This window comes from Peromyscus leucopus, chromosome 19 (genome assembly GCF_004664715.2).
Source record: "Peromyscus leucopus breed LL Stock chromosome 19, UCI_PerLeu_2.1, whole genome shotgun sequence".
Lineage (NCBI taxonomy): Eukaryota > Metazoa > Chordata > Mammalia > Rodentia > Cricetidae > Peromyscus > Peromyscus leucopus.
This window is the reverse complement of record NC_051079.1, coordinates 31,646,423-31,673,107: the sequence shown is the minus strand read 5'-3', so window position 1 is coordinate 31,673,107 and position 26,685 is coordinate 31,646,423. Positions and strand designations below refer to the sequence as shown.

General features: G+C 39.0%; 1 protein-coding gene across 1 annotated transcript in view; it reads right to left on the bottom strand.

Annotated features, from left to right (window-relative positions):
- The window catches only part of Stk32a (serine/threonine kinase 32A), a 113,605-nt gene extending 87,133 nt beyond the window's left edge, over positions 1-26,472 (bottom strand). Inside the window, exons 1-2 of the mRNA XM_028881730.2 lie at positions 26,268-26,472; positions 22,181-22,326 (exon numbers count right to left, since the gene is read on the bottom strand). Coding sequence (XP_028737563.1) covers positions 22,181-22,232 — 52 coding nt within the window. The 5' untranslated portion in view covers positions 22,233-22,326; positions 26,268-26,472. The remainder of the gene's footprint in view (positions 1-22,180; positions 22,327-26,267) is intronic.
- Positions 26,473-26,685: the final 213 nt, after the last annotated feature.

Sequence of the window (26,685 nt, the reverse complement as noted above, 5' to 3'; positions counted from 1 at the left end):
TAAGTAATTTTCCCAAGGCCAGAGGGGCAGAGTAGTAGAGTGAGAATTCAAATTGACTCTGTAGCTACTCTCCAGCCTGGTTCTCTGCTGCCTTCCATTTAAACATAATCTACCTTTATTTTGCATATGAAATATAATAAGCCACAGAGTCTGCCAAGGCCTGACTTCCCACAGAATTTACATGTCGGTTTCCACTTTTCTTTTCTTTCTTTCTTTTTTTTGTTTTGTTTTTTTTTTTCGAGACAGGGTTTTTCTGTGTAGCTTTGCACCTTTTCTGGATCTCGCTCTCTAGACCAGGCTGGCCTCGAATTCACAAAGATCCGCCTGCCTCTGCCTCCTGAGTGCTGGGATTAAAGGCATGCGCCACCACTGCCCGCGGTTTCCACTTTTCTTAAGTAGGTATTTGTAGTTTTGATGAGTGCTATCCTGGAAACCAAGTCCCACAAACTACTTGCAGTCATTCAACGACTGCCAATCATCCCATCCCTTATCCTTAAGCAGAAGCCTTGGTCTAGATGTTAGATTGTAATTCAAACCTTTCTATTCCATATCCTTACATTGGTTTTCCTGATCTGGAAATGTATGTTTTTCTCTCTGTGTCACTGATGTCCAGAAAATGAAAACAACTATCTAGACACAAAGGAAAGGGGTCATCAGTTCAACAGAATGAAGCTAATATATATTCATACATTAGAATCATAAGATAGGGGAACACCTTCATGGCATTGAAATATTTGGCTTCATGTTTAGAAAGGTCTGATTTTGTTTTCCATCCAGGTATCTCCAATTATTCATTAATTCTATTTTATTTATTTCATTTATTGTGAAACAGGGTCTTATGTAGCATAGGCTGGCATCGAACTCACTGTGGTCTTCAATCCTGATCCTCCCAAGTACCGAGATTACAGGAATTTGCCACACCTGGCCAAATATTAACTTTTGAAATTAAGACTAATTCAGGTTCAAAGTAATGGTGATGTGATTGCTCTAGGAAGATCAGAGTTCCACAAAGAAATCATGCTCCACTCCTCCAGGGTTCGGAACCCACTGAAGCACCCTGAAGGAGCTGCTCTAAGTGTCCAGGTCCTTCTTCTCATGGCTTTTGCTCTTTTCATTGCTACATTACTATCTTCATTTGTTTTCTGCTACTATGACATCGTTTCTGAGACTGGAAATTTATTAAGAAAAGAAAGCAGAGTTTTGTTCAGTTCATGGTTCAGAGGCTGGGAGTCCCAAGAGCAAACGACTATTGGCACATGGTTAGGCTTCCGTTGCATTATAACATGGCACACAGGCTCATGTATGACAAAGAACACACATGTGTCTTCTCTTCATCATCTTATAAAGACACCAGCCCTATCATGTTGTCATCTTGATGACCTTATCCGATCCCAATTACATCCCCAAAGTTGTACTCCAAATACTACGACCATGTTGATCTTGGTATTGAGTCCCCAACACAAGGAAATCAGGGACCCACTGAAACCATAGCAACAGGCATATCAGAAAGAGTCCCAGGAAAAAGGACGAAAATTTGCTGTGTCATTTTTCCTGGGGAAAATGAAGAGACTTTTGTTGGATCTCAACAGAACACATGATGACAACCAAAGAAACAATCCCAGGCAAGTCTAGTTTGGTGAACCAAATGAGTTGACTGGGGTTACTTAAAGAAGTACCTGTCATTCAAAGGTAGCTTCATCACCGCGAAGGTGACATGGGAAAGCTTCGTCTCTGGAGCTCCCTGCATAGACTGGGGACAGCAACTGGTGTGACAGTCTCTCTTTCTCCAGTGATTATAACTGCTTTTATCACCTTGGGGAGGGCCTTGTGAATCCAGAGTTTCTGCTGGAACTTGCCTAGCATAAGGCTGCATGGATTTATTTAGGAACACTGTTCTATGCGGTAAAACACACAAGATTTCTAAGGCTAGGGAAAAATTTCTTCTTACTTTAGAAAATTAAAAAGTTTCAAAGAAAGGCAACAATCATCTGGACCTTCCAAAATGAGGAGCAGTTTAGCAGTTAGCCAAGCAAAGAAGGGCAGGGAGGATGCTCTTACAAAGTGACCCAAATTCCTAGGAGAAGAGTTCATTAAGGGAGGGACAAGTGATTGAAATTATTACCTCAAATCTCCATTTCCACCTTCATCTCATCCTTGAGTCTCAAGAAAATTTATGCTTTTTCACATAAAAGATTGATAATACATTTACACTGCCTCTAGCATGCCATATCTTGAGTCATATTTGTTTGAGTCATACCTGCATGCATGTGTATCATACAGACACGTTAATACACATGGTTCTATAGAATCCTTGTCCAAATGGTGTGAAGATGTAATATTATTAGTGTTTGTTGATGAGTTATATACACCCAGAAATGAAGATTTAGACTTCAGTCCAACTATGTATGGCCCCAAGTTCCATATTTTAATATTGTGATGAGCCTGAGATCCAGAATACATTAGCACAGCTATGGAACTCTAGAGTTTGGATTTTGGCTATGCTACTACTTAGGAACTAGCAATATTAAGCACAGTATTTAATGCCTCTTCATTTCAACTTCTTCCTCTGTAAGATTCTGATCACACACAGTCCAGCTTCTACAATTATTATAAAGTCTAGGAAACAAAAGCTATAGCAATGGTGTGGATCAAGTGTTTTCATCAGAGAAGAATCCAATAATTATTACTGCTTTTGTTTTTGCTAGTGTTACTAAATAAGCTATCTTCACATCAGCCCAGAATTACTCCTTACTAAAAAAATATTAAGTGAAATGATGGAGAATTTGATAGAGGACTTCAGTTCAGAGAATATAGGCTGAGTGAAGAAAGAAAGACATCTGGTGTGACTTTTTTCCCTATGTCATATTACCTGGAGACAACAGAAAGCATGCTTAATAAACACTTGGTAACTAAGATAGAGGAATGGAGTGCTGCACCAAGGAGCTTGGATGACGTTAGAAGAAAAATACAAAACATTTTTTGTTCATCATTTCCTAATACATCATTATTAATATGGTACACCTCCTAAGAGGTCACACCAACAACCGATTGTTAAAAGACCTCTTGGGCCAACAAGGCGGATCAGCAGTTAAAGGCAAGTGCCACCAAGTCTAACAACCAGAATTCAATCTCTAGGCCCCAGACAATGGAAGGAGAGAACCCACTCTTGCAAGTTGCCCTCTGGCCTTCTGAGACATACATGTGCCTGCATGCCTGTGACATATGTGCACATGCAACACACAAATACATAAACAAACAAACAAACAAATGAAATGAAAACTTACTAAGACTTCTTAGTAGGGTAGATAGTCATGAAAGTCTCCATTCAGATGGTTTCTTGGTACTATTACAAGTCCAGATTTCTTAGCAGATACTGGATTTCCATATGGAAGCCTCAAGGTTTCAGTTATTTTCAAAATGAGTCCCAAGTATTGAGAGCTGCCATTTTTGCACTCCATCTACTTCATAGACACCAAACCACCTAAGTGAGGGCGGGTATGGAAGCCCTACAGCAACTGAGGATAATTAACAGGAGAGCCAGAGGATATTTGCTTTGTCAGAGCTGCGTGATCTTTGAACAGAAGTAAGTGTATTTCACTATGGCAACAGAAAGGCATCAAAATTAAATCACGGCCTTCCAAATAGAGATAGAATCGGCCACTTTTCTAACCTTGTCTGCTTATAAGAATGGACACTGCCTGGTTGGCCAGGGAAAGAAGAAAAGGGCCAGATAAAATTTGAGGTAGCACTTAAGAAGATAATTCTTTGGGTTTGTTGTACAGTTCTGCCTGAATCCGATGAGTGTCTCATTTGCTGTATTGCATCTCAAATGGAATGACTTAGCAAGAAGTGCTTGCTTACAGCCTTTTAGGACAGTCACAGTAAGACAGGAAAGAAGCTGAAATCACGCCCCCAGAAGCCACAGCTGTGCTGGAGAGTCAAATCAGCAAGCCTTCAGTGAGCATCTGGGTGCCTGGGACTCTGTAAGCACTGATAGGGAAAGCAAAGGGGAGTTGGACTCAGTCATGTCCTCAGGCAACCTGTGCTCTCCAAGGGGAAGGAGGCTGAGACACAGGAGCGCAGGTTCAGCCGCCGGAGGATTAGAATACCTTGTTCATTTTCATGATTTTATTTTTTCTATAGCACATGTGTCACTGAAATTCACTCACCTTTCTGGAAAGAGATGATGATGGATGATAGATAGATAGATAGATAGATAGATAGATAGATAGATAGATAGATAGATAGATATAAAGATAGGTGATGATTGATAGATAGATGATAGATAGATAGATAGATAGATAGATAGATAGATAGATAGATAGATAATAGATAGATAGATATAGATAACAGAGTGATGATAGAGCAATATGATTAACAGATGATAGAGTGATAGAGAGAATATATATGATAAAAAATGATAGTGTCCTAGTTAGCAATAACTGTCACGTTGACAAAAGACAGTCTCAACTGAGTAATTGTCTTTATCAGAGTATGTCTGTTAGGGATTATCTTGATGGTTAATTGATGTAGGAGGCCTCAGCCCACTGTGGGAGGTACTATTCCCTGAATAGAAAGTTCTGGACTGTACAAACAAGTTACTGAAGCATAAGCCCATGAGCAAGGCCACAAGCAGCATTTCTGCGTGCTTTCTGCTTCAAATCCTGCCTTGACTTCTGCCAACAATGGGCTATAACCTATCAGCTAAAGTAAGCCTCTTCCGTCCTTAAATTGCTTTTTGTCATGGTATTTGCCATAACAACAGAATGAAACTAAAACAGATAAATAGGTAGATAGATAGACAATGGACAGATTGATAGCTAGATGGACAGACAGACAGGCAGAGAGACAGACAAGAAAGCATATATATATATGTAGTTTTATGTTAGTTCAGTTTTAGTGGTGTTGTGGACCTTCAGAAATGTGAGAGAATAGTAAAGTGCAGCTGTTTTATTTATTTGTTTGTTTGTTTGTTTGTTATTTTGGGACAGAGTTTCTCTATGAAACAGTCCTGGCTGTCCTGGAACTCAGTCTGTACACCAGGCTGGCCTTGAACTCACAGAGATCTGCTTGCCGCTGCCTTCCAAGTACTGGGATTAAAGGTGTGTATCACCACTGCCCAGTCTGTTGTATTTCTTAGGCTTTAATGAGGATTGAATGTTTTGATAAAAGATAAAAATGATTTGATTCAGCAAAGGTTGCATTAGACTTCTTTTTTTTTTTTTTTTGGTTTTTCGAGACAGGGTTTCTCTATGTAGCTTTGTGCCTTTCCTGGAACTCACTTGGTAGCCCAGGCTGGCCTCGAACTCACAGAGATCTGCCTGCCTCTGCCTCCCAAGTGCTGGGATTAAAGGCGTGCGCCACCACCGCCTGGCCTGCATTAGACTTCTATAGCCTCCACTTACAAGATACTGGCCTTTCTGAGCTTCCAATTTCTTGCTTACAATCAAGATTTTTTTTTAATTTAAAAATGTTTTCAGTATAAAAATACAGTGCAGTAGAAACAAGAACCATAAAACTACCTAAAGATAACCATTACTCATATTCTTTCTTTCAAATTATTTTGTTAAGTTTTTGTGCTTATCTATGTATATGAATAATCAAATGCTTTTAAAGGCTTTATATAAAAAAACTAAGAGTTATGCTGCTCTCTATTCTCTTTCCCATTCTTTCCCACTTAGAAGCAGCTATTCTTCCTTCTTTTAGCTAATACATGGGCAGTTTCCACCACATCTTAAAACAGCACACCTTTATTGTCCATTTTTCTTCTCAGCGTTAGTTATTAGGTACTGAATTTCAGAGATGGGTGAGGATTGTCTTATTTGCTCATTCTTTTGGTTTTTAAACCCAGCATAATTCCCATCTTTCCAAATGATTGCCTCTGCCCTACTCATTTCAACTAGCTCAGAATTCTTATTTCAATTTTTCTGACTATATCATTCCACACCCTTATGAGTGTCATGTAGTCAACTAGGATTCTCTTGTTGAGGTTGGTTGTGTGTGCCCCTGTTGCACAATTTTCATTTTCCCCGGGGTGACTGTCTTGTTCACATGTGCCCTTACCTGTCTGTATGTCTTTTCTCTTTTCATTTCTAAACTCAGTTGTCTAACCCCCTTGTTTGAGTTCAAGGGCATCAGTCATGATGACACCTAATGGATGTCCCCGAAAGTCCTCTGGCCTGGGCCAGTCTGGTCATCCCCTTTACTAGGCCTGTCTCCTGAGCTGTCCTTCATCCTCACCCTGGGGCTATTCTGCACTTTTAGTAAACTTATGCCACAGCAGCTTTATAAGAAATTTTATATCGATACAATTTTAAAATATTGTGAAAACTCTTTTTATTGGCTCACTGGTAGTTTGGCTCTGTGTTGAATATCAGGATCACAGGATCAGAAATTGCATTTTTCTTCAGAATTCGAGGGCATTGCTTTCCTACATGCCAGCTTTTAATGTTGTCACTAAGAAGTCCATGACTGTTTCCATGGCTGTTTCCCTGGACCAAAACTTTCTTCTCCAGAACTTAACCATGTATTTATGTTGACTGTTTTCAAATTCCATGATGATATAGGTTGCGATACCAATTCCAGGTCATTTTTGTAAATTATACTGTTGGTCCCCTTTTCCCTCTATGCTAGCTTCCTCCCTCTCTGTACTTTGTAGGTGTCTGTTGTTGCCTATTATTTTGAACCATGGTCTCACTATGTAGTCCAGGTTGGCTTTGAACTCAGAATCTCCTGCTCTAGCACTTCATGCTCTGGAATTACACTTTCTCACCTGGTACTGTTGAAAAATGACAACTCTTCTTACACTGCCCTTAAATGGCCTTAGACTTGTCTTTTATCTCCTATCTCTGTTTTCCTGTTGTTCTAACAAACTTCTCTAAATGTATCTTTTTAATCATCTTTGAATTTTTCCATTTAAGCTAAAAGATGCTTTCCCAAAACTAATTTTTGCTCTCTGGCTATTACTCCACCCCCTCTTGCTCTGCATTGTTTTTAAGATCTTTTTCCCTCTCAGCAATATGGTTTGCCTGAAGTGGTTTCTCCTATTTATCCATGCAAATCTGCTTTAGTTTCTACAGGTCATGTTATGACCTTTCATAAGTGTCTGAAATCCTCATATTTCAATGTGCAGCCCACATGGACATTCTAAGCATGTGGATCTTGTGAGCAGTAAATGCCTCTATATACCTTCTATACAGTCATGGTTGGGAATTAGACTTACAAAAACCTCTAGAAGTATTCCAGAAGGTACTAGGGTTGAATTAGTTACCACTTTGAGAGAGCGGGAAGAGGGGCCTGTGGCAGCAGTAGGCAGAATCGATTCTCCCAGTCTCTCTGTCTTCTGTAGCCATCCCCAATCTCTTCACCAGGTTGCTTCCTTTGTAGAGGAAAAGCCACACAACAGCACGAAAAATCAGTTGTTTTCTATGTTAGTTTTCTGTTTGTTTTTTTTTTTTTCCCTGTCTGGCAGGGTATTAGAAGGAAATGAATTTCTGAACAAATAGTCAAATACTCTCGTTTTTTAGATCTTCCCCCATTCACCTCTGTCTCTAGTGGCCCCTGACACTGCACTTCCTAATCACCAGAAGCTTTAGTTGGTGAATCTGTCCATGACTCACCTCTCTCCACAGTACTTAAATCTTGATTTTCCTGATTCTAGGCTGTCTGCTTTCTAGTTTCTGCTTTATTAATAGTGAGATCTCCTCTGCCCAGTTTTTCAGGCTTCTGGGACAATATCTTAAACCAAATGATGTTAGAGAGATTTTCAAATGGGCACCTGTAATCCCAAAATTCAGGAGGCTGAGCCAGGATATTGTGCCTTTAAAGCTAGCCTGGTCTACATAGGGAGGCATACACATACACCATTGAAAAAGAGAGAATGAAAGTATAAGAATGCATCCTGTTCATCCTCTTTCTCCAGAGGGTGTTTTTCCCTCACCTATGCAGTGGGATTATGATACCTGCTCTACTTTACGAGGAGGTGGTAGGGATTAAGTGAGATAAGGCATATTAAATATAGAGAGTATAGTAAATACTTAGTAAACAAGAGCTATTTTTTGGACAGAATTACATCTAAGAGTAAGAATTAACTATTTATTTAACATTCACTGGCTCTGTCACCTTGGGGAGTGGATCTTTGAAAATCATTTCAGACTCATCTCCTACAATCAAGCCAGCAAATTATAATGGTTTTCTTATTTATATCTAAAGATTATTTCAAGAGTCAAATTAGTAAAAAGGATGAGCAAATATGAGATGCAAAGTGTTCTCTCTCCTTGGACTTGGAGGCAAGCAGAAGAGGGTGAGCATTTCATTTCCATCTTTTTCTAAAGTATGAGCTTGTCCATGTTTTTCTCTCAGAGTTTCGGTTCTCAACTCTACACATTGGTGTGGCTGATCATTTCCTCATAATGTCTAATGAGATTATGATGAGATGGGTTGAGAAGGGATCTACATTAAAAGCCCTGCTTTTATAAGCACTGATCCATCCTCCTCCTGCTGACAGGTACCATTCAGTCTTTCTCTCCAAGCTGAATGTTCTAGATTGAAGTTCCCCTATACAACTTCTCATCCAAGAGAATCATGAATATGAAGGCAAGCTCATTCTTCAATTTGGCAATACAGCATGGATGTCTTTGGTAGGTCCATAGATCATTTCTTCAAAAAATAATGGAATACACAGAACAAACTCAGCTTTATAAAATTTCTTACTGGGCTCCTTGGAATTCTGTTTATGGATCCCATGCTAACAGTCAGATCTCCTTTAAATGGATGGTGATCTTCTCTAAGTCAAAATGCTAAAGTAAACACTAAACATAGGGATGTTTTGAAGAGCTAATGACAATCTAATCTGCTAACACTTGGGAATACTTGGTTTGTGAAACAATGTGCTTACATTGTTTCATTTAATCATCATTATTCAAAAAATGATAAAATAGTGAGTCTTGAAGACAGTGGGTAACATACTCAATGTCTGAGAGCTTGTGAGAGTTGAAATTTTTAATAAAACCAAGAATGTCTATTACAAGTTGAGTGTCTCATAAAGAGATATGTCCTAACCCCTGACACAAGAATAATATGAACTTATTTGGTAATGATTTTGTAGCAAATATGTTTAGTTCAATTTAGATGATGTCATAATGGAATAGAGAGGCTCCTAATCCAATATTAGCATTTTCCCTGTACAGTAAAAATTTCATATAAATACAGGCAGAGAGTGAAGATATTTTTGTGAAGTCACAGACATATTTGGATTTACCCTGCCTCAAGACACAGAACACTGTGCTACCAGACCTTTGATGAGTCTGAAAGAAGCATCATCAGAGAATGGAAAAGGCATATGGCCCTGTTAATATTTTAATTTCATACCTCCAGCTTCCACGGTCCTGAGACAATGGATTTCCCTTTTTATAAACCATCTGCTTTGTGATACTTACAGCAGCAGTGCTGGGAAAATTTATGTGATGAGTAATTCCAAAACTCAAATTATTTACTTTAGATAAAAAGAATGCACTTTCTCTATCCATACCTAAATACAGGTAGAATCACTTATCCAGTTATCACATTTTAAATGTGATAAAATGTTAAATGGAAGGACAATATTGGCTAATAACAACTCCAATACCAATTCCTAGAGCTTGCAAAAGAGCTGGAATTGTAAATTTATTATTAGAAAGTGTTAAGCAGAGCAACAGAACCATGCTAAGATCCTGGATGGGAGCACCCTAGAATTCTGTGGGATGTCACTGGTGCCAGTACTAACTAACCTCTGAGAAGAAGTGTGCTTCTCCTGTGCACCATTTCTCTCAGAATCCACTGAAATTCCCTGTGCACAACACATTCTGAATGAAATTAACATGGTATACCCTGGTCTTCAGAGCACCCACGCCTTCCATAGGAATAAGCAAATGGGATGTGTAGGCTGCCTGCACATAGTCTTAGGCATAGTCTTTAGCTAATAGCTCAGTACAAGATTCTTTCATGGCAAATATTTTGAAGGGGAAAGAAGGATCATTCTTCATCCTCATGTAGGGTAAATGCAAGTCCTCCATGATAAATGCCTTGAACGGCTGGACTGTAAGAGTTTTTTGCTGAGCAATATTGCTCCTAGAAATATACACTAAAGATTAAAAGCAGAAACTCTAACAAATACTTGTATACTGATATCCACAGCAGTAGATCTCAATAGTTCAAACACATAAACAGCCCAACAGTCTACAGCACAAATAACGTAAGTAAAGAATAATATCAATGTAATGTGCAATATTATTGGACAACTAAGAGTAATGAGATTGGATACAGACTGTAGTAATGAACCTGGGTGAAGTGAAATAAGCTAGACAAAAGGGACCATCTTAAAGGAGTCCCCTTCTATGGAGTGAACAGAATACCCATGTTCCTAGGGACAGAAGTAGGGAGAGATACTAGGGGCAGAAGGCAGAAGGACCGGAGTTGTTGTTTAATGGACATCCTGTTTCTCATTGTAAAGAAAGAAGGTTCTAGAGATGGGCGATGGTAGTGGTTGTACAACATTGTGACTGTGCTTAATGCTGCAGAAATGTACACATAAACTATCTAAAATGTTCAATTTCACATTATGTGTATTTTCCACGCTACAGTGCTAAAATATCTCACTTTTAAATAGATGGTATAAAAGCATCCATAAGTTTTTTAAGAGCTTGTTAATTGTATTTACTAAAATACAGACTTTACTTATTTCTAACACATAGTCATATTTGTAATTAATTCTATATAAATAAACCAAGCAAACTTCTTTACTGTTTCATCATATGTAAATGATTTGAATTCTCAACTATAGAGGATACCTGTTACTTTCCTCCTACAATAAAGTTTTTTCAAGGTTAAAGATTTATTAAATTACAGCATTGCAATGTAAAAGATCTCATTTTATTTTAGCACTTACAGTTAAAACTATGTATATTTTAGGTAAATTGCAATATGTTTATGTTGTAGAATTTCCCAGACACTAAATTATAGTTTTATCAAATCAACAAATGTTAAGCAATTGGAATAAGCTACACACAATATTTGGGAAAGTGGGGTTCGAGAAGTATATACACTATCACCCCAAATATGCCTCATGCCTCTTATAAATGTACCCAGTCTTTACAGAGACTCGAATGTATTCATTTAGTCAATAATTTGAAGACCAAGGATTCAAAGATGGACAAAATAGACAGAATTACCAAAGTTTCAGGAACTTTAAACTCCAGAAAGAAGAGAACACAATAACAAACACATAAATTCAACAATAAATTTTAAAAAAATTCAGGATTGTGGTGATAATTGCGTCCCCCAATATATTGTACACCCTAATAAACTTATCTGGGGTCAGAGAACAGAACAGCCACTAGACAGACATAGAAGCCAGAAAATGGATCTCTGTGACTTCAAGGCCACACTGGAAATAGCCAGGCATGGTGACATATGCCTTTAATCCCAGGAAGTGATGGCAGGAAGCAGGAAAGTATATAAGGTGTGAGGACCAGGAACTTTTTGTTCTGCTTCTCTGATCTTTCAGCGTTCATCTCAATACCTAGCTCCAGGTTTGTTTTTATTAATAAGACCTGTCAAATTTTGTCTTAGACAGGATAGTGGAGATAAAAGATACTAGGATAGAGAAGGAACTTCTGAATGCAAACACCTCAAAATATTAGCTATGATGGTCTACAGACCAAAACATTGTCAGTAAGTTTTTCTCCTTGATTTTGTTTTCTGAGCATTCTATAATTCATGTACATTGCTTTCATAATTATCAAACTTCCTCTTACATCCATAGTTATACATGTCCTAAGAACAGCCACCATGAAGCCCATGAACCTTTGCATCCAAGTCTCCCCACAATAGTGGCACGTAGAGAATATGATGTCTACAGTCTTCCGGCGGTCCTGGGGAGAGCAGGCAGGCTTACTTATATAAACAGGAACTTAAGACTTAAACAGAAATGTCTTATAATACTGCAATCAGGCATTAATTTTTGAACAGTCATCCTTCTACTTTATACTATGGGCAGAAAATGAAGTTGTCAAAGCAGCATCCATATTTTATGTAAATAAATACAGGTTATCTCACAGGCATATGCATTAAGTTGGTCTAAAGCAGTCTAAAGAGAGTAATGAGCATAAAGAAGAATACATGATGAAAGCCACTGAAATAATGCTTAGAATCAAAGCGGGTAAAGAGAGGTGAGCAAATCCTGAGTAGCTCCATGATTGATTTGAGGAAATAACCTCCAGTCTGCAATATTCTAGTTTAAGAGGCACGGCTGTGACTTACTGCAGAACTGAAGAGGAATGTCACTCGGAAATGAAACTACTCACAGCTTTGTGAGCAGGAATCAGAGCAAGTTGAAGAGTGATTCCCCAAGTCGGTTCATTTAATTTTGTCACTTCTCTCCGGCCATGCATACAGGGAGCATGTACCTGTAGCTGCAATAACTGGGGTTCATTTTATATGGGGGTTCAGGATATGATGTAGATATCTCATTTCAGGAGTAGTTTAACCTTCCTCTGCCTCAGCCCAGACCATGCATGTTTAAATTGCAGGCTGGTCTGACAATAAAATGCACTATGATTATTGGCTGTCTCTACCAACACCCCTAATAAGAATGCTACTTATTTCTCGTATATTTTTATGTTTCTTCTCTGAACTTTCATCAGTATCTAGATGTAGAAACAGGGCTGGCTAAGAACCCAAGATACAGGAACCCACCAGATAAACTGCCACCTTGGAGTGGAGAGCCATTTATTATTGCCCTTTCTAGGGATGTCATGGTGGCTCTCACACACCAATTGCCTTTGAATCAATACACAGACTCTTACTATTGATAGAACCTGGCAGACATCTTGGTTCCCAATGAGCATCCATCCTCTATCACTAACAGGGAAGTAGAAAGACAGGAGCCAAGGCATCATTCCCAGGAAAGATCCATTATCCCATTCAACTTCTCTTATTCTCTTAGACACACAGTTCAAGTATTAACTGGCAAGAACTTACAGAAAATCAAAGCCCACGAATAATACTAAAAAACCAACCAAACAAACAAACAAACAAACAAACAAAAAAGTCTACAAAGCGAGTTCCAGGAAAGGTGCAAAGCTACACAAAGAAACCCTGTGTCGAAAAAAACAAAAACAAACAAACAAACAAAAAACCCAAAAAGCAAAAAACAGTTGTAATCTTTTGAGTGCCAAGCCATGTGTGACAACAAGATCCCACACTGCTGAAGCCAGCCGTGGTCCCCACTCTGATTTAACTCTTCCTTCGCTTTATATAGGTTCACTCACATCGGCATCAGTACACTCGAACACGCCTCTGAAGAGATTTCTCTATCACTATCCTCAGCTTTGACTGTTGGTTTATCCTCTCCTTACTTGCAGGTCACACTTCTTCAAGAAGTCACGTATATTTGCTGCACCCACTTCCTTACCTCCCATCCACCGCTAACCACTTGTCATCTCATGCTTGCACAATCCTTCTGACATGCTCTTGTCAATAACACCAGACTCCTCCTTGTTGCCATGCCTTTAGACATATCCACCTGTTCATCCCCACAGGAGCATCCGGCCCAGATGACTTCTCCCTCTTTCTCTGAACATTTTCATTGCTTAAATTTTGGGACCAATCTTGTTCATTCTGATCTGCCTCTTTCATCTTTTTCCTTAGCTGGTGTGCGCTCCTCTACCTGACTTGTCCATTTGGGACTAGCTTCCTCCTTTCCATCCCTGCCCTTCCTTAAGGAAGACGCACCAGTCTGTGAGGAATCAAATGCCATGCCTCTGTTTCTAACCCAGATTTTGCCCTCACCACTAGGCCCTCAATTCTAGTCTTCTAGCTGTGTCCTACTTTGCTTCTGGTTGCTGTAGTGTTTTAAAACACTGACTAAAGCCAGCTTGGGAAGAAAGGGTTTATTTCATCTGACATTTCCAGGTAACAGTCAATAATAGACGGAAGTCAGGACAGGAGCTCAAGACAGAAATTGAAACAGAACTGTGCAGGGACACTACTTATAGGCTTGCTTTCCACAGCTTGCTCAGCTTGCTTTTTTATACAACCCAGGACCACTTGCCCAAGGGTGGCACCACCTATAATGTATTGTGCTTTCCCATGTCAATCATTAACCAAGAAAATATCCCTACAGACTTACTTATAAAGCCAAGCTGCTAGAAGAAATTCCTTCATTGAGGTTCCCTCTTCGCAGGTGACTCTAGTTTGTGTCAGACTGATAACGAGTAACCAGTACAACTGGACAATACCAGATTCAAGGAGAATTTATAACTCTGCCTCTATCTGTCCTGAGCGCCTATCCCACTCTTCTTAAGCAAAGACCCAGGATTCCTTCTTTTTGTCCTTTAAATCTTGCTGTGGATATCACTCTATATAAATAAAACACTGATGGCCAGTGACCAGACAGGAAGTATAGGCGGGACAAGGAGAGAGGAGAATTGGGGAAACAGGAAGAAGGAGAGGGAGACACCACAGCCACCTCCAGGACAAGCAGCATGTAAAGATGCCAGTAAGCCACAAGCGACATGGCAAGGTATAGATTTATAGAAATGGGTTAATTTAAGATATAAGAACAGTTAGCAAGAAGCCTGCCACGGCCATACAGTTTATAAGTAATATAAGCATCTGAGTGATTATTTTATACGTGGATTGTGGAACTGCGGGCTTGGTGGAACCTGGAGAGATGTTCTCCAGCAACAAAATCTTACTCTACATTCAAAACACCAGTAACTTCTAATTGTTTTGTGTTGGGGGGGGGGGAATCAGCTTTCAAGCTTCCGAAAGTTTCTGTAAACTGCATCTCCAGTCATTATTTCAGTCTGTGCATTATCATGTTGCACTTACATAATGAAAGTGCTCCTAATGAAAACAGACCATTTAATATTATCTCCACCTCAATTCCTTAAGAGAATTCATAACAGTTATACATAAAACTTCTGATAGAACTTTGAATATCATAGATCATAAAACCTTCTATTTCTTTTTTTCCTCAAAAAAATTTTTAAAAAAAGCATAAGGGACAAAAGGAAATTCAGCACTGAGTGACTTATTTTTTTATTTACCAAATAAAAGCATTGAAAGCTGTAATTCTCATAATTATAATGAACATGGATAATATTTATTATTATTTGCCTGACACTAGTCAAACTCTTTACACAAAAAACTACATGAGGCACACATGATTATCTGTTTCCTTCTACAATTAAGAAAACAGGCCTGAAGCAAATTGCTTATCTAAGTTCTCACTATGAAAAATAATTTCAATTTTCACAATCTTCAAATACTACAAACACAACAACACAGACCTAAACAGAATTAAAATTCTAATCGTTTAGCTTGGTGAGAAACATATTGCCTTATCCTAATTTCCTCATTTTACCTCAGACAATAAAAACTTGGTCATCCATAGCAGTGTCTGGGAGCTGTGGCTCTCTGACAGCTTGATACTGGTTATGGGCACAGGGGAACTCTCAAGCCTATCCCTTATGACCCACTAGTGAAAACTGATTTTATACATCATCATCAGTCTGGCACCATCCCAGACAAAAGTGGCAATAAATGGTTAAGGCGTTAACAGTCTGGCAAGACCTTTAAAAACATGGTGGAATTTCTCCAGAGAAGTGGCCTCCAGGGCAAAGGATGGCCACTGCGTGCACTGTCAGCATTTCTTTTTATGAGACATGGTGCCCCAGGAAGTCTGGGATTGGCTGTGACCAACTACTGGTGCCAAGACAAAGCAAAGGATACTTTTCATGTCCCGCTGCCTGGGCCCCAATTCATAAATTTATTTGGAAATCAGAAGTACGTTAACACTCTAGAAGAAACCACAAAGTAGGACAGTGAAGCAAAATGAAAGGTAATATCTCCAACTTTTGGATGCCCTTCAAATGAATGCATATCCCTATTGGGAGGCAAATTCTGCTTTAGTTATATTTCAAATGCAATACTGGTTGTAATTATTTACTTGAATCTAGATTATGGAACAAAGAAACTCTGTGTGTGTGTGTGTGTGTGTGTGTGTTGTATCTTGTGATGTGTCTATCTTTCTATCTATCTATCTATCTATCTATCTATCTATCTATCTATCTATCTATCTATCTATCTATCTAATCATCCTCCCATCTTCCCAATTTGCACATATTATCTTTGCAAACACTAGCTTATTGTTCAAAGTAAATTTCACAGGTGAAGTAAATGAGAGTCAGTGAAGGCTGAATTACCCAAGAACAGATTCTGGCCTCTTTGCCCCATCTCTTAAGTCCAGAGGATTTAGTTGTGAATAGAAGAAAGGTTCCCAGGATGTGTACTAAATGTCTACAAGTCACTGGAAAAGAAAAATTTACACAGTATAGTCTCTGGACAGAATTTAGCCCATCATCTATTTTCATACATTTCATGAACAATCATTTTTACATTTTAATTGACTGGAAATATCAAAGAGCACTATCTGATGACAACTGAAAATATTTGGAAAGCCAAATTTTATAATCTGAACACTTGTATTGGTACAGGGCTATATTTGTCACACTACCTGTCAATGACAAGTTGACTGGCGATGATTGAGGCTGTCCACATTGCCTACAAAGCATAAAATATTTAACATTTGATCGTTATAGAAAACTTTTCCTACCCTTGTGCTAAATTAGTCTCACAAACAAATTTAAAAAGCAAAGATACAGACTCTTCAAGTAGGAAAGGAGCTTAATTTTATTTATTTTACTGTAAACATGCCTCCAGAGAGGGGACAAAAATAATTTTAAAAGGAAAAGTAAAGTCTGAGTCGGGCAGTTAAATTCCAAATCTACAACCCTGAGTTTTCCAGTCTTTATGTGCTATCTATATTGTGTTCACTACCATGTCTCGTAAATATAATATTCCATCACTGGCTTCTTACTGCTTCATGTTTCCACATGTAACTACCACAAGTCTTGCACGACTCCACACAATTGAGATCACTACAGAACCCATAAATTGAAGGTTAATAGTTGTCACGATAATTAACACTACATGTGCAAGCCAAACAGCAAGACTTGGCTTTTCAGGAAGGCCTTCATAGGCATTCTCATTGAACATCAGTTGCATACAGGTACAGATTTACTACAGATTCAGTTTTTCCACCAACAGGGTTCTGAAGGAGGGGACTGGTCACTGAGCCTAACCAACCCACCCTGCCCCTCTCTGGTTTGGTGTTGATTCCAGAAATCACCCTGATTGATAAACAGCACTGTGACTGGGGACGGAATGCACCTTCAAGCAATGGTAAGCCTGACAAGACAGGCTACCTACCAATGAGGGGTAGTATATATGATAAAAAGATTGCAACCTGGAACAGATATAATTACTTCATGGGGACCAGACTGCTCCTCTCAAGTAGTAACATGGTTAGTAACTTCTTCTGACCACTCTTCTCATGATCAACCAGGAATATTAACTAACACTACTTAATTATGCATACCTTCAGCATGCTCATCTCAGTCCTTTCTCTTCTTATACCTAGGGTTCATATCAGCACCCCAAACACAAACTTGGAGTCTCTGGACTCTGTTATATGTTCCTTTTCTCAACACACTGTGGTTAAATCTCTCTCTAGTTTACACAGCTAGTTATCTCTTTGGTTGACATCTTAGGAAAGTGTCGCTTTTTGGAATTTCTGGAGCTAAGGCTTTTGTCCTAAATCTTTAGTTAAAGTTATAAGATGAAAATATTTTTTTAAAAATCTAGTCTTGGATAGGATTTTTAAAAAGGGTTATCATTAGCAACTACTTCACTTTCACTTGGTCATAAAATATTCTGGATAATAACATCATAAAAAACAAATTAAAATTAAATAAATCCAGCTGTTATTTCAAACAGATACATCCAACATCCCAAAATTAAACTAAACCATCCTGTGTTTTCCTCATTAACCTTAATAAACATGAATCACACTGCAATGAAGAACTTATGAAGAGGACTTAGGGAATAATAATCACTCTTCATATGTACTATGAAAATCCTATTATGCTTCTACAAATTGTATTAAGAATATTTCACACAAAATTTGTTCCTATTCAACCAGAAGGGGCAATGGCAAGAAAGGATGTTTTCAAGACAACCTATCCTTTGTTTCCTAAACTGTATCCCACAAATATTTTGTACTATAATATATTTAAAAGTTTCCATATAAGTAATGGTTCAATTTCGAAATATATCAGAAAAAAATCTCAAGAAGACTGAGATTTTAATATTGTAGGTCTTTTATGAACCTTTTTTTTTTTTTGGTTTTTTGAGACAGGGTTTCTCTGTGTAGCTTTGCGCCTTTCCTGGAACTCACTTGGTAGCCCAGACTGGCCTTGAACTCACAAAGATCCGAATGCCTCTGCCTCCCGAGTGCTGGGATTAAAGGCATGCGCCACCACCGCCCGGCTAACCTTTTTTTATATTCATAAGATTGTGGATCACTAAGGCAATGTGGTTACCTTCCCAAATTTGAACATATTCTCTTGAATGTGTTTCTAACTGATTGCCTGCAGCACTCAAGTATCCAGTGCTAGCTAAAACTTTGAGGTCTGTTTTCTTGGCTTTCTAGTTTGTTGTCTCTTACCTTTTCCAATGCGTTTTCATGGAGACATAAAGCACTTGCAAATTAAAAATATTTCCACAAGAAGTTGGACCTGAGGTTATTCAAGATAAAGGAATTGACAGAAGTATTTAAATAAGCCAATTCTCAGGGGGAAGGGGAAATTACCTTTAACTTTTCTGGTTATTCCAATCTCAAATAATAAATATAACGTAAAGCAATATTGCTCTACTCCGGTTCTTAGGAGAAAATCTGGAATTCATTGACCTACCCTCTTGGATAGAAACATGCATTGCATGGGTGTTTAAATTCCAGCAGTTTCTCAAGTCCTTTCTAGCTGGAATCAGTTCAGTAATCCTCCCATTTCTTTTGGATTGCAAATCTGTGGCCAGTTTTCTTGGCCCAATATTTTGAAGAACCCCCATTGCCTCTGTCACTGAAGAAGATGTTGGAAACTGGAAATAGCCACATATCCTAGGAGACGAGTGTTGCCAAATGAAAGAACATTGAGTTTTCACCAAGTCCAAAGAAGAATGCAATAAATGAGCTCTCTCTGCAAACTCAGGGCACTGATGAACTCTTTGGAAAACTTTTTAACCTAAGGCCAATTTTTCTTAGCTGCAGAAGGCAGCTGTCTCTTGGATTAACTAAACAAACTTTTCACCTCTATGTTCTCTGTGTGTGCTTGGAGACACATCACTATCCATGATCATGGCAGGATACTCTCCTCTTGTTGAATTGTATATAACTTTTCAGCATTTAAAATACTGGTTGAAGAAAAAAAAAATGAACAAATAAGCAATTCCACCACAAGCAAGAAAACCAAACCAAAGTACTGCACTCAAAATAGCTATGGTAGATTTTTTTTTTTTTTTTTTTTTTTTTTTTTTTTTTTTTTTGGTTTTTCGAGACAGGGTCTCTCTGTGTAGCTTTGCAGCTTTCCTGGATCTCATTCTGTAGACCAGGCTAGTCCCAAACTCACAGAGATCCACCTGCTTCTGCCTCCCGAGTGCTGGGATTAAAGGTGTGTGCCACCACTGCCCAGCTGCTAAGGTAGATTTTAAAACAACAATATGAACATTAAAAACAAAGGTCATTTGCCTTCATTTTCTTTGTGAATAACATATTTTTCTATGTTAGTTTTTTTTTTTTCTCTCAGCATATGTATATAGCCACTAGGTATGGGGAAAACTTGCCTGCTAATCAAATTAGGTTGCTTTAATGGTCACTTGGGGTTTAAAAAAGAAAAGGAAAGGCAAAAAGAAAATGTCATCTTAGAGAGATAAAGACAAGTCAAACAAGAGACCATAATTTTGTGCATCCAGTAACTTGGCTTATATAGATCTCCTCAAAACCTATAAAATCCTGTGTTCTGTCAACCAGTTCAACTAATATTGTCACCAGTAGGCCATAGTGACTGTGGCATCTATTGAGTCACATTCAATCTATTTGTTTTAAGAAACTGAAATACTTCTAAGAGCTCATGCTAAGAATTTCTGCCACTAGTAAATATTACTATTGATTATCATTAATTGGGTGGTTATGTTATGCAGAACATCTTACTGTTTTACTTGCATTATTTTACTTAATCTGCACAGTTACCCAAGGACATATTCAAGACATGCTTTGTTAAAAAAAAAAAAAAAAAAAAGACTAGAGAAGCCAAACTTTATTCTCTTCACTAGCAAATCTCCCACTTTGCTTCATCAAAGACCAACCTAAGTAAAGAGCAGAATGACACTTTCAAGATTAGACATCAGATGAGCCACCACAAAATGCTAGTGTCAGGATGAATCCTAACAAGGATAGCTCACCTCAAGGGACTTCTGGTAACAGTCCATCTCATTTCTTAATTATCTTCAAAGTGAACAAAACCATTTTCTATGAGAAATAACCCTTAAAACATTGTCTGAGGAAACTATTATATATTCTTCTCAACTCTATGTACTGGGGATATGAAACCACTTAAAGGAAATGTTAAATACTTTTTTCATCACATTAAAGAATTCTTCTCTGCAATATTTTTTAAGTAATTAAATTGGCTCATTTTACTGCTCTAGATTCTGGCCCAGTTTGATTATTTATACAAAATTATAGATATAAAAATGACATAGATATTAATGTTCTTTGATTGGCCCATTGGACAGAAGCTAGAGAGCAATCAAATGCAGCTTTGATTTGTGCTCAGTCCACAACCACACAAAGCGCCAGATGAACCTGATTGGATTTATTGAGTTGAAAAGCAGAGGGCAGAAAGGTGGTTCGGTGGGGTAAGGCATTTGCCACACAAGCATGAACACTAAAGTTCAGATCCCCAGAACCAATAAAAGCCGAACAAGGCTGTAATCCTAGAACTGGGGTTGGGAGATGGGAAGATACAGGCAGATTCTAGGGGCTGGCTGGCCAGTCAGTCTAGCAGAAACTTCAAGTTCAGTGAGAGATCCTGTCTCAAATATGTAAAGTAGAGATGAGATTGAGACATGCACCCAATGCCAACCTTTGCCCTCCATACATGAATACCTGTACACACATGAATATCACACACATACAAAGTAATTTCATCACAATGACATACCATTCCTCCTCAAAATTTAATGATCTTAGAAAGTGTCTTAGTTAGGTTTTCTATTGCTGTAAAGAGACACCATGACCACAGTAACTCTTTTTATTTATTTATTTGTTTGTTTGTTTGTTTGTTTGTGTTTTTTTCAAGACTGGGTTTCTCTGTGTAGCTTTGGGGCCTGTCCTGGAAATTGCTCTGTAGACCAGGGTGGCCTTGAACTCACCTGCCTCTGCTTCCCAAGTGCTGGGATTAAAGGTGTATGCCACTACTGTCCAGCCTGACTGTGGTAACTCTTATAAAGGAAAACATTTAATTAGGGGTGGCTTACAGTTCAGAGGTTCAGTCCATTATCATCGTGGTGGGACATGGCAATGTGCAGACAGGCATGGTACTGTATAGGTAGCTGAGAGTTCTACATCTTACACTGGCAACAGGAAATTGTTTGTCTCACTGGGCATGGCTTGAACATATATAAGTCATCAAAGCCTGCCTCCACAGTGATACACTTCCTCCAACAAGGCTACACCTACTCCAACAAGACCACATCTCCTAATAGTGCCACTCCCTATGAGCTTATGAAGGTCATTACATTCAAACTACCACATAGAGAGATAAATTGATAAGGAAACTAAGTGCAATCTTTTGGACAAACCCATATGCACCAAAGATTATTATGAAATGAATGTAACACATCTTCAACTAATATTCCACAACAAACTTGCAATGGGAATAACTTCAACTGTCAAAGGGACAGTAAAAGAAACACATAAATCACCTAAATATCTAACATGAGCTGCAGCTCTCTTTGGAGAAGGGAAGACACTACATCGTAGTGATTAAGAAAATAGTCAAATGTATCATAAAAAGTAAACAACACATTCTAGATATTAACAAGATCCTGGGGATTCATCCTTCAATTCATTCTCCCTGTATCCTTAGATACCTGGCTTGTACTTACTTGTGAAGCCATACACTTGTATTTGAATTTCACAAAATTCCATTTTTACATGCCAATGCGGCCCATTTCTTACCATCCTCATTTTCATCAAACACTGGTGCTTTGCTTGATGTGTTGGCTCCCATGGTAAAGTCTGCACTAACGTGGTCACTCTAGTTACAGTATGCTGGAAGAAACACTCATCTTTGTCCAGGATAAGTCCTGGAAAGTTAGGGGAATCTACAAAAAGAAGGAAACAAAGAAATAGTATAATATAGCTTGTGATATATGCCTTGAATGAAGATTATAACAAAAACATTAACTTGTATTGCTGTAGTGGAAATATTTTTGTCCTTAAAAATTATAATAGATACAATAGTGTATGGGACAACAGGAGAAGCCACACTACACAGTGTCATCAAAATCCAATCTGTGCTTACAAGTGGGAGGACAGCAAAATATTTTCCCAGGTATTAAGAAAAAATTAAGGTAGTAAGTGACTATAAAATAAAAATAATATTAGCAAACCTCTATGTTTTAAAGAAAATATGCTAACTTTACATTTCCATTTTTTTTTTTTTTTTTTTTTTTTGCTGTGTGACCAAGAACAAAATTCTTCACTCGTAAGCATGAAGTTGTCTTATTTTTCCCCTCACCTTGGAAAGTACCACATTGGATTGGACGTTACTAGCTAGTAGAGGGCATCTTCCAAACATTTTTCCTTCTCCTGGACTTGGGGATGATAATGGTTTTTACCAAAAAGGAGAGTTAAATGTGATCTACATACATTTAACTCTTTGTAAATATATGGCACATATATAAACATTATATATTCATATTATATGACTCCTATGTTGTATCATATGAATATACATTATGTGACATTTATAAATTTTGCCTGTTTGGGGGAATATTCTCTTACAGAGCTGAGGCTGGCCTTCAACTTCCATTACCTACCTCAGCCTCAATAATTTGGAGAGTACAGATGTTCACCACTAGCCCTGGTTCTTATACATGTCCTTATGTACTGAATACACAAGTGTAGATACATACTTAATACAGTAAATTAAATACTTTTATAGTATACATATTCAGCAATTGCTGATCATCCTAAAGCTCAAATTAAATTATATAACCGAGAGATGTTTGAAATGTACATTTATTCATTGATCCCTTTTAAAATGTAAGTGTAAAGACTCTTGCCATCCTGGAACCTATTAAGCAGAGGCAGTGTCTGGGTTCCAGTACTAAAAACTGCATGACTGTGGCCTTGAAACAGTTACTTAGCCTCTGGCCACGAAAATGGGGACATAACAGGGTTTCCTTCAGGAGTCACAAGCTCAAATGCCTTGAAGTGCCAGGAAGCTCATACAAAAGGCCAAACCAGACCAGGTACAGGACATTCAGGCATTATGAGGACAATAGCAACACTGGATTAATCTAAAAAATGTACTTGAGATCAGATGAAGAAATTGTTGCTGTGTGGAAACACTGGCCAGGGACCTTTAGAACTACTGAAACAGGCCGAAGAGCCAGATTTTATAAAAGGACATTTTAAAATTCAGTTCAGCTCTACAGCTCAAAAAATATTATGCTTGGGACAAATATGATTTATAGACACAGATAGAGAAGCAAGTGAAGTGTAGTGATTAACAAAGTACTTGGTATATATAGTATGAAAAGAGTAAATGTTTGTTTCTACTATTTTGACAGGTACAATATTTTCTTAGCATTTATTATTTTTCAGTTGTGGACACTTGTTGGCCTTTTGTTCTGTTTTGTTACTTTTTCCCCTTGGACTTTTCACACATTAAGTAAACACAGATTAGATGCAGAAATAAAGAGAGCACCCAAGATGGGCTGGTTTACAAATAAGTTATTTTTAAGAGGTCTTGGGGAGTTCCTCATATAGAAGAAAAGCTCATTTTCTCATTAGGAAAACGTAAGTCAAGCCTTCATTTGGAAGGAAGATCCATTAAGGAATCGCTACTTTTCCAACTAAGTGTCAACTGCTGGCAAAATGCCTTATGGCCTTTAAAAAGAATCATTAACTGTAGAGCAAAGAAAGAGTCAGCAATTAGGAAGTGACCAATTAAATGAGCTAGGCTTGGGGAGAGGGTTGTGGCAGGTGGCTGGTGGCTGCATCGAGCTCAGTGGGATTATTGAGATCCAGGAAGATAGAGAGAACTATTGTCTATGTAAATTAAAAAAAATCAAAAGGCGTTTAAACAAGAGAACAACGAATAAAGAAAAAGTATGTAGACTGCCCATTGCATTTGATGGAGGGTCGAGAAGCAGAATGGGTCATCCTTTGTGCTTTATTATTGCATGGAGTACAGGAGGGAAAGTGAATAGCAATGACTCTATTACCAACAGCACTAGAAAAGTCAATCTTATATATTTGAAAGAACAATGGTTGTTACCACTGCAGAGTTGGACTATATTCACTTATATCTGGTAAAAAACAAAATCCTGAGTGCACGCTTTCACACCACACAGCAGCTCTACCACTCTTGTATTTTTCTTCACACCTTACGTTTTTCTCAAGTAGCCCATCTTTCTGCTACATAAGATGTGCCAAGCATTGACCTTGCACTTTGTCAGGTCAGATGGAGAAAGAGGTGGAAATATTATCGCATTTCTCCACATTTTAGACTTACACTCTGGTGTGCAATTTTATCTACTGCCTAGCCATCAATTTCACTGAGAGAAAAGTACATGTAAAAGGAACTATTGCCATGATGTTTAGAAGGAGACAGGTAAACAGTCCTAGATGATGGCTTAACGTCTTCCCCATAGTAACAACCACACATAATCTAGCTGAGAACCGTCTTTAACTTTTTCTCCCCTCAGAGTAAGCAAATTAGGTAAGTTTCTTTCATAACTAGAAAAGAAATGGGCCTTTCTCTGGCAGGAAAATGGTGACTCATTCTTTCCACTCTGTTGAATAGAGAACAGGAGAAATGTTGAGACTCTTTCCCATAAAACCTCTACCCTCCCTGACCTCCTGTTCTGAGTCCCCAGGGTCAGCTAAGCATGGAGAGCAGCAGTCATGTGAGGAAAGGGAACCCTAAGTATAGGAGGAGGAAGACAGATTTGTCTTGCAAGAATGGATAAGAGTTCACACTCTACTTTGAGTCCATAATTGCCAGATTATTAAATGTAGCCTAATTTGCCAATATCAGCATTTCAAGTGTGGCTCATAGCCCTGAAAGGTGGGCTGCTCTGAGTAGCTCTGTCTCCCTAGAGACTCCTAGAACTGGAGAACACCAGGTGTGATGCAAGAATATTGCAACATCTGACAGCACCGTGTAGATTTCATTATCACAATGTGTGCCCAGTCATAATTATTTTTTTTTTGCATTTGAAAAACAGAACTTAAACTGAAAATATTTAGAAACACGTGAAAGAACAAAAATGGGAAACAGCCAAGTTAACAACGTTCTCTGTTAACAATTGTTTGTATTTTTCAACTTTGTTTCATCGTTTTTTAGGTATTGAAAGTTAGTCCTCAAGCCAAATAGACTGCCTTTCCCATCTCCCAAAGACAGCTCATGGATCAGCACACACCTCCGCACTTTTAAAATAGAGAAGTGTTTTAAAAAAAAAAAAAGCCACCTGAATCGCACCACGAAGGGTGCACCTAGTGTCTTGCTGGTCTCATTAGCCATCCTATCTCTGAGATATAAGTATGAGCACGCACGCACACACGTCTTTACAACTGTGGTTTTAAGTGCCGCCTAGCCATCCACGGTGTGAATACAGCACACTTTACTTTTCTGTGTGAAAATGTTCAAACTCCTCAGCATTGGATGGGGCAGGAGACGATAACAAGCAGGAGAAGATAACAAGCAGAAAGCAATGCTAGCCTCTTTTCAATTTAGATGAGAGAAGCTGGTGGGAACCCCCCCCCCTCATTTCAACCCAGTGAGTATTTAAGTCTGTGGGACAGAGGTGGTGCAAAGCTGGAGAAGCCAATGAGGGCGAAAGCTAGAGTGGGTCCTATCCTCCATCTGGTTGTGCCAGCCACGCTGACCGACTGGCTGTCTTTGTATTCTTTCTCATCCCCATCCCCTTGCACTTCTCAGCTTCCCACCAGTGCCCTTCTTCACCCGGGGCTATTCCCTATGTGCAATCTCTACTCACCCAACCCGCGTCCTTCCTCCAGCCCTTCCACTCACCTCAAAATGATGCTTCCGTTCGAGGAGCTGGGGCTGACCGCACTTCGCAGGCCAAGAGCAATGGGCACAGAAGACACCTGCCTAGCAGGACGCGGCTGCAGGAGCAGTCAGTTAGGGCTGCGTTCGGGCTCAGGCACCTGCGGCTGCACAGGGGGACCCAGTGCAACCGCTCAGCTCCCCAGCGAGGGGCGGGTCCCGGGCGAGGAGGAAAGCGCCGAGCAGCCCGCCAGGGGCGTCCCCAGACGGCGCCCTTCCCCGGAGCGGACTGCCAGTCGCCTGGACCCGTGCCAGTCGCCTGGGGACTGTGCGTCGTTGGCGGGGGCCGGACGAGCGCCCCGGGAGGGCGAGCTGGAAAGCAAGAGGGCGTGGCTGGGAGCGGGATCTCTGGCTCCGTCTCAAGCAGCAGCCTGCTGAGCGC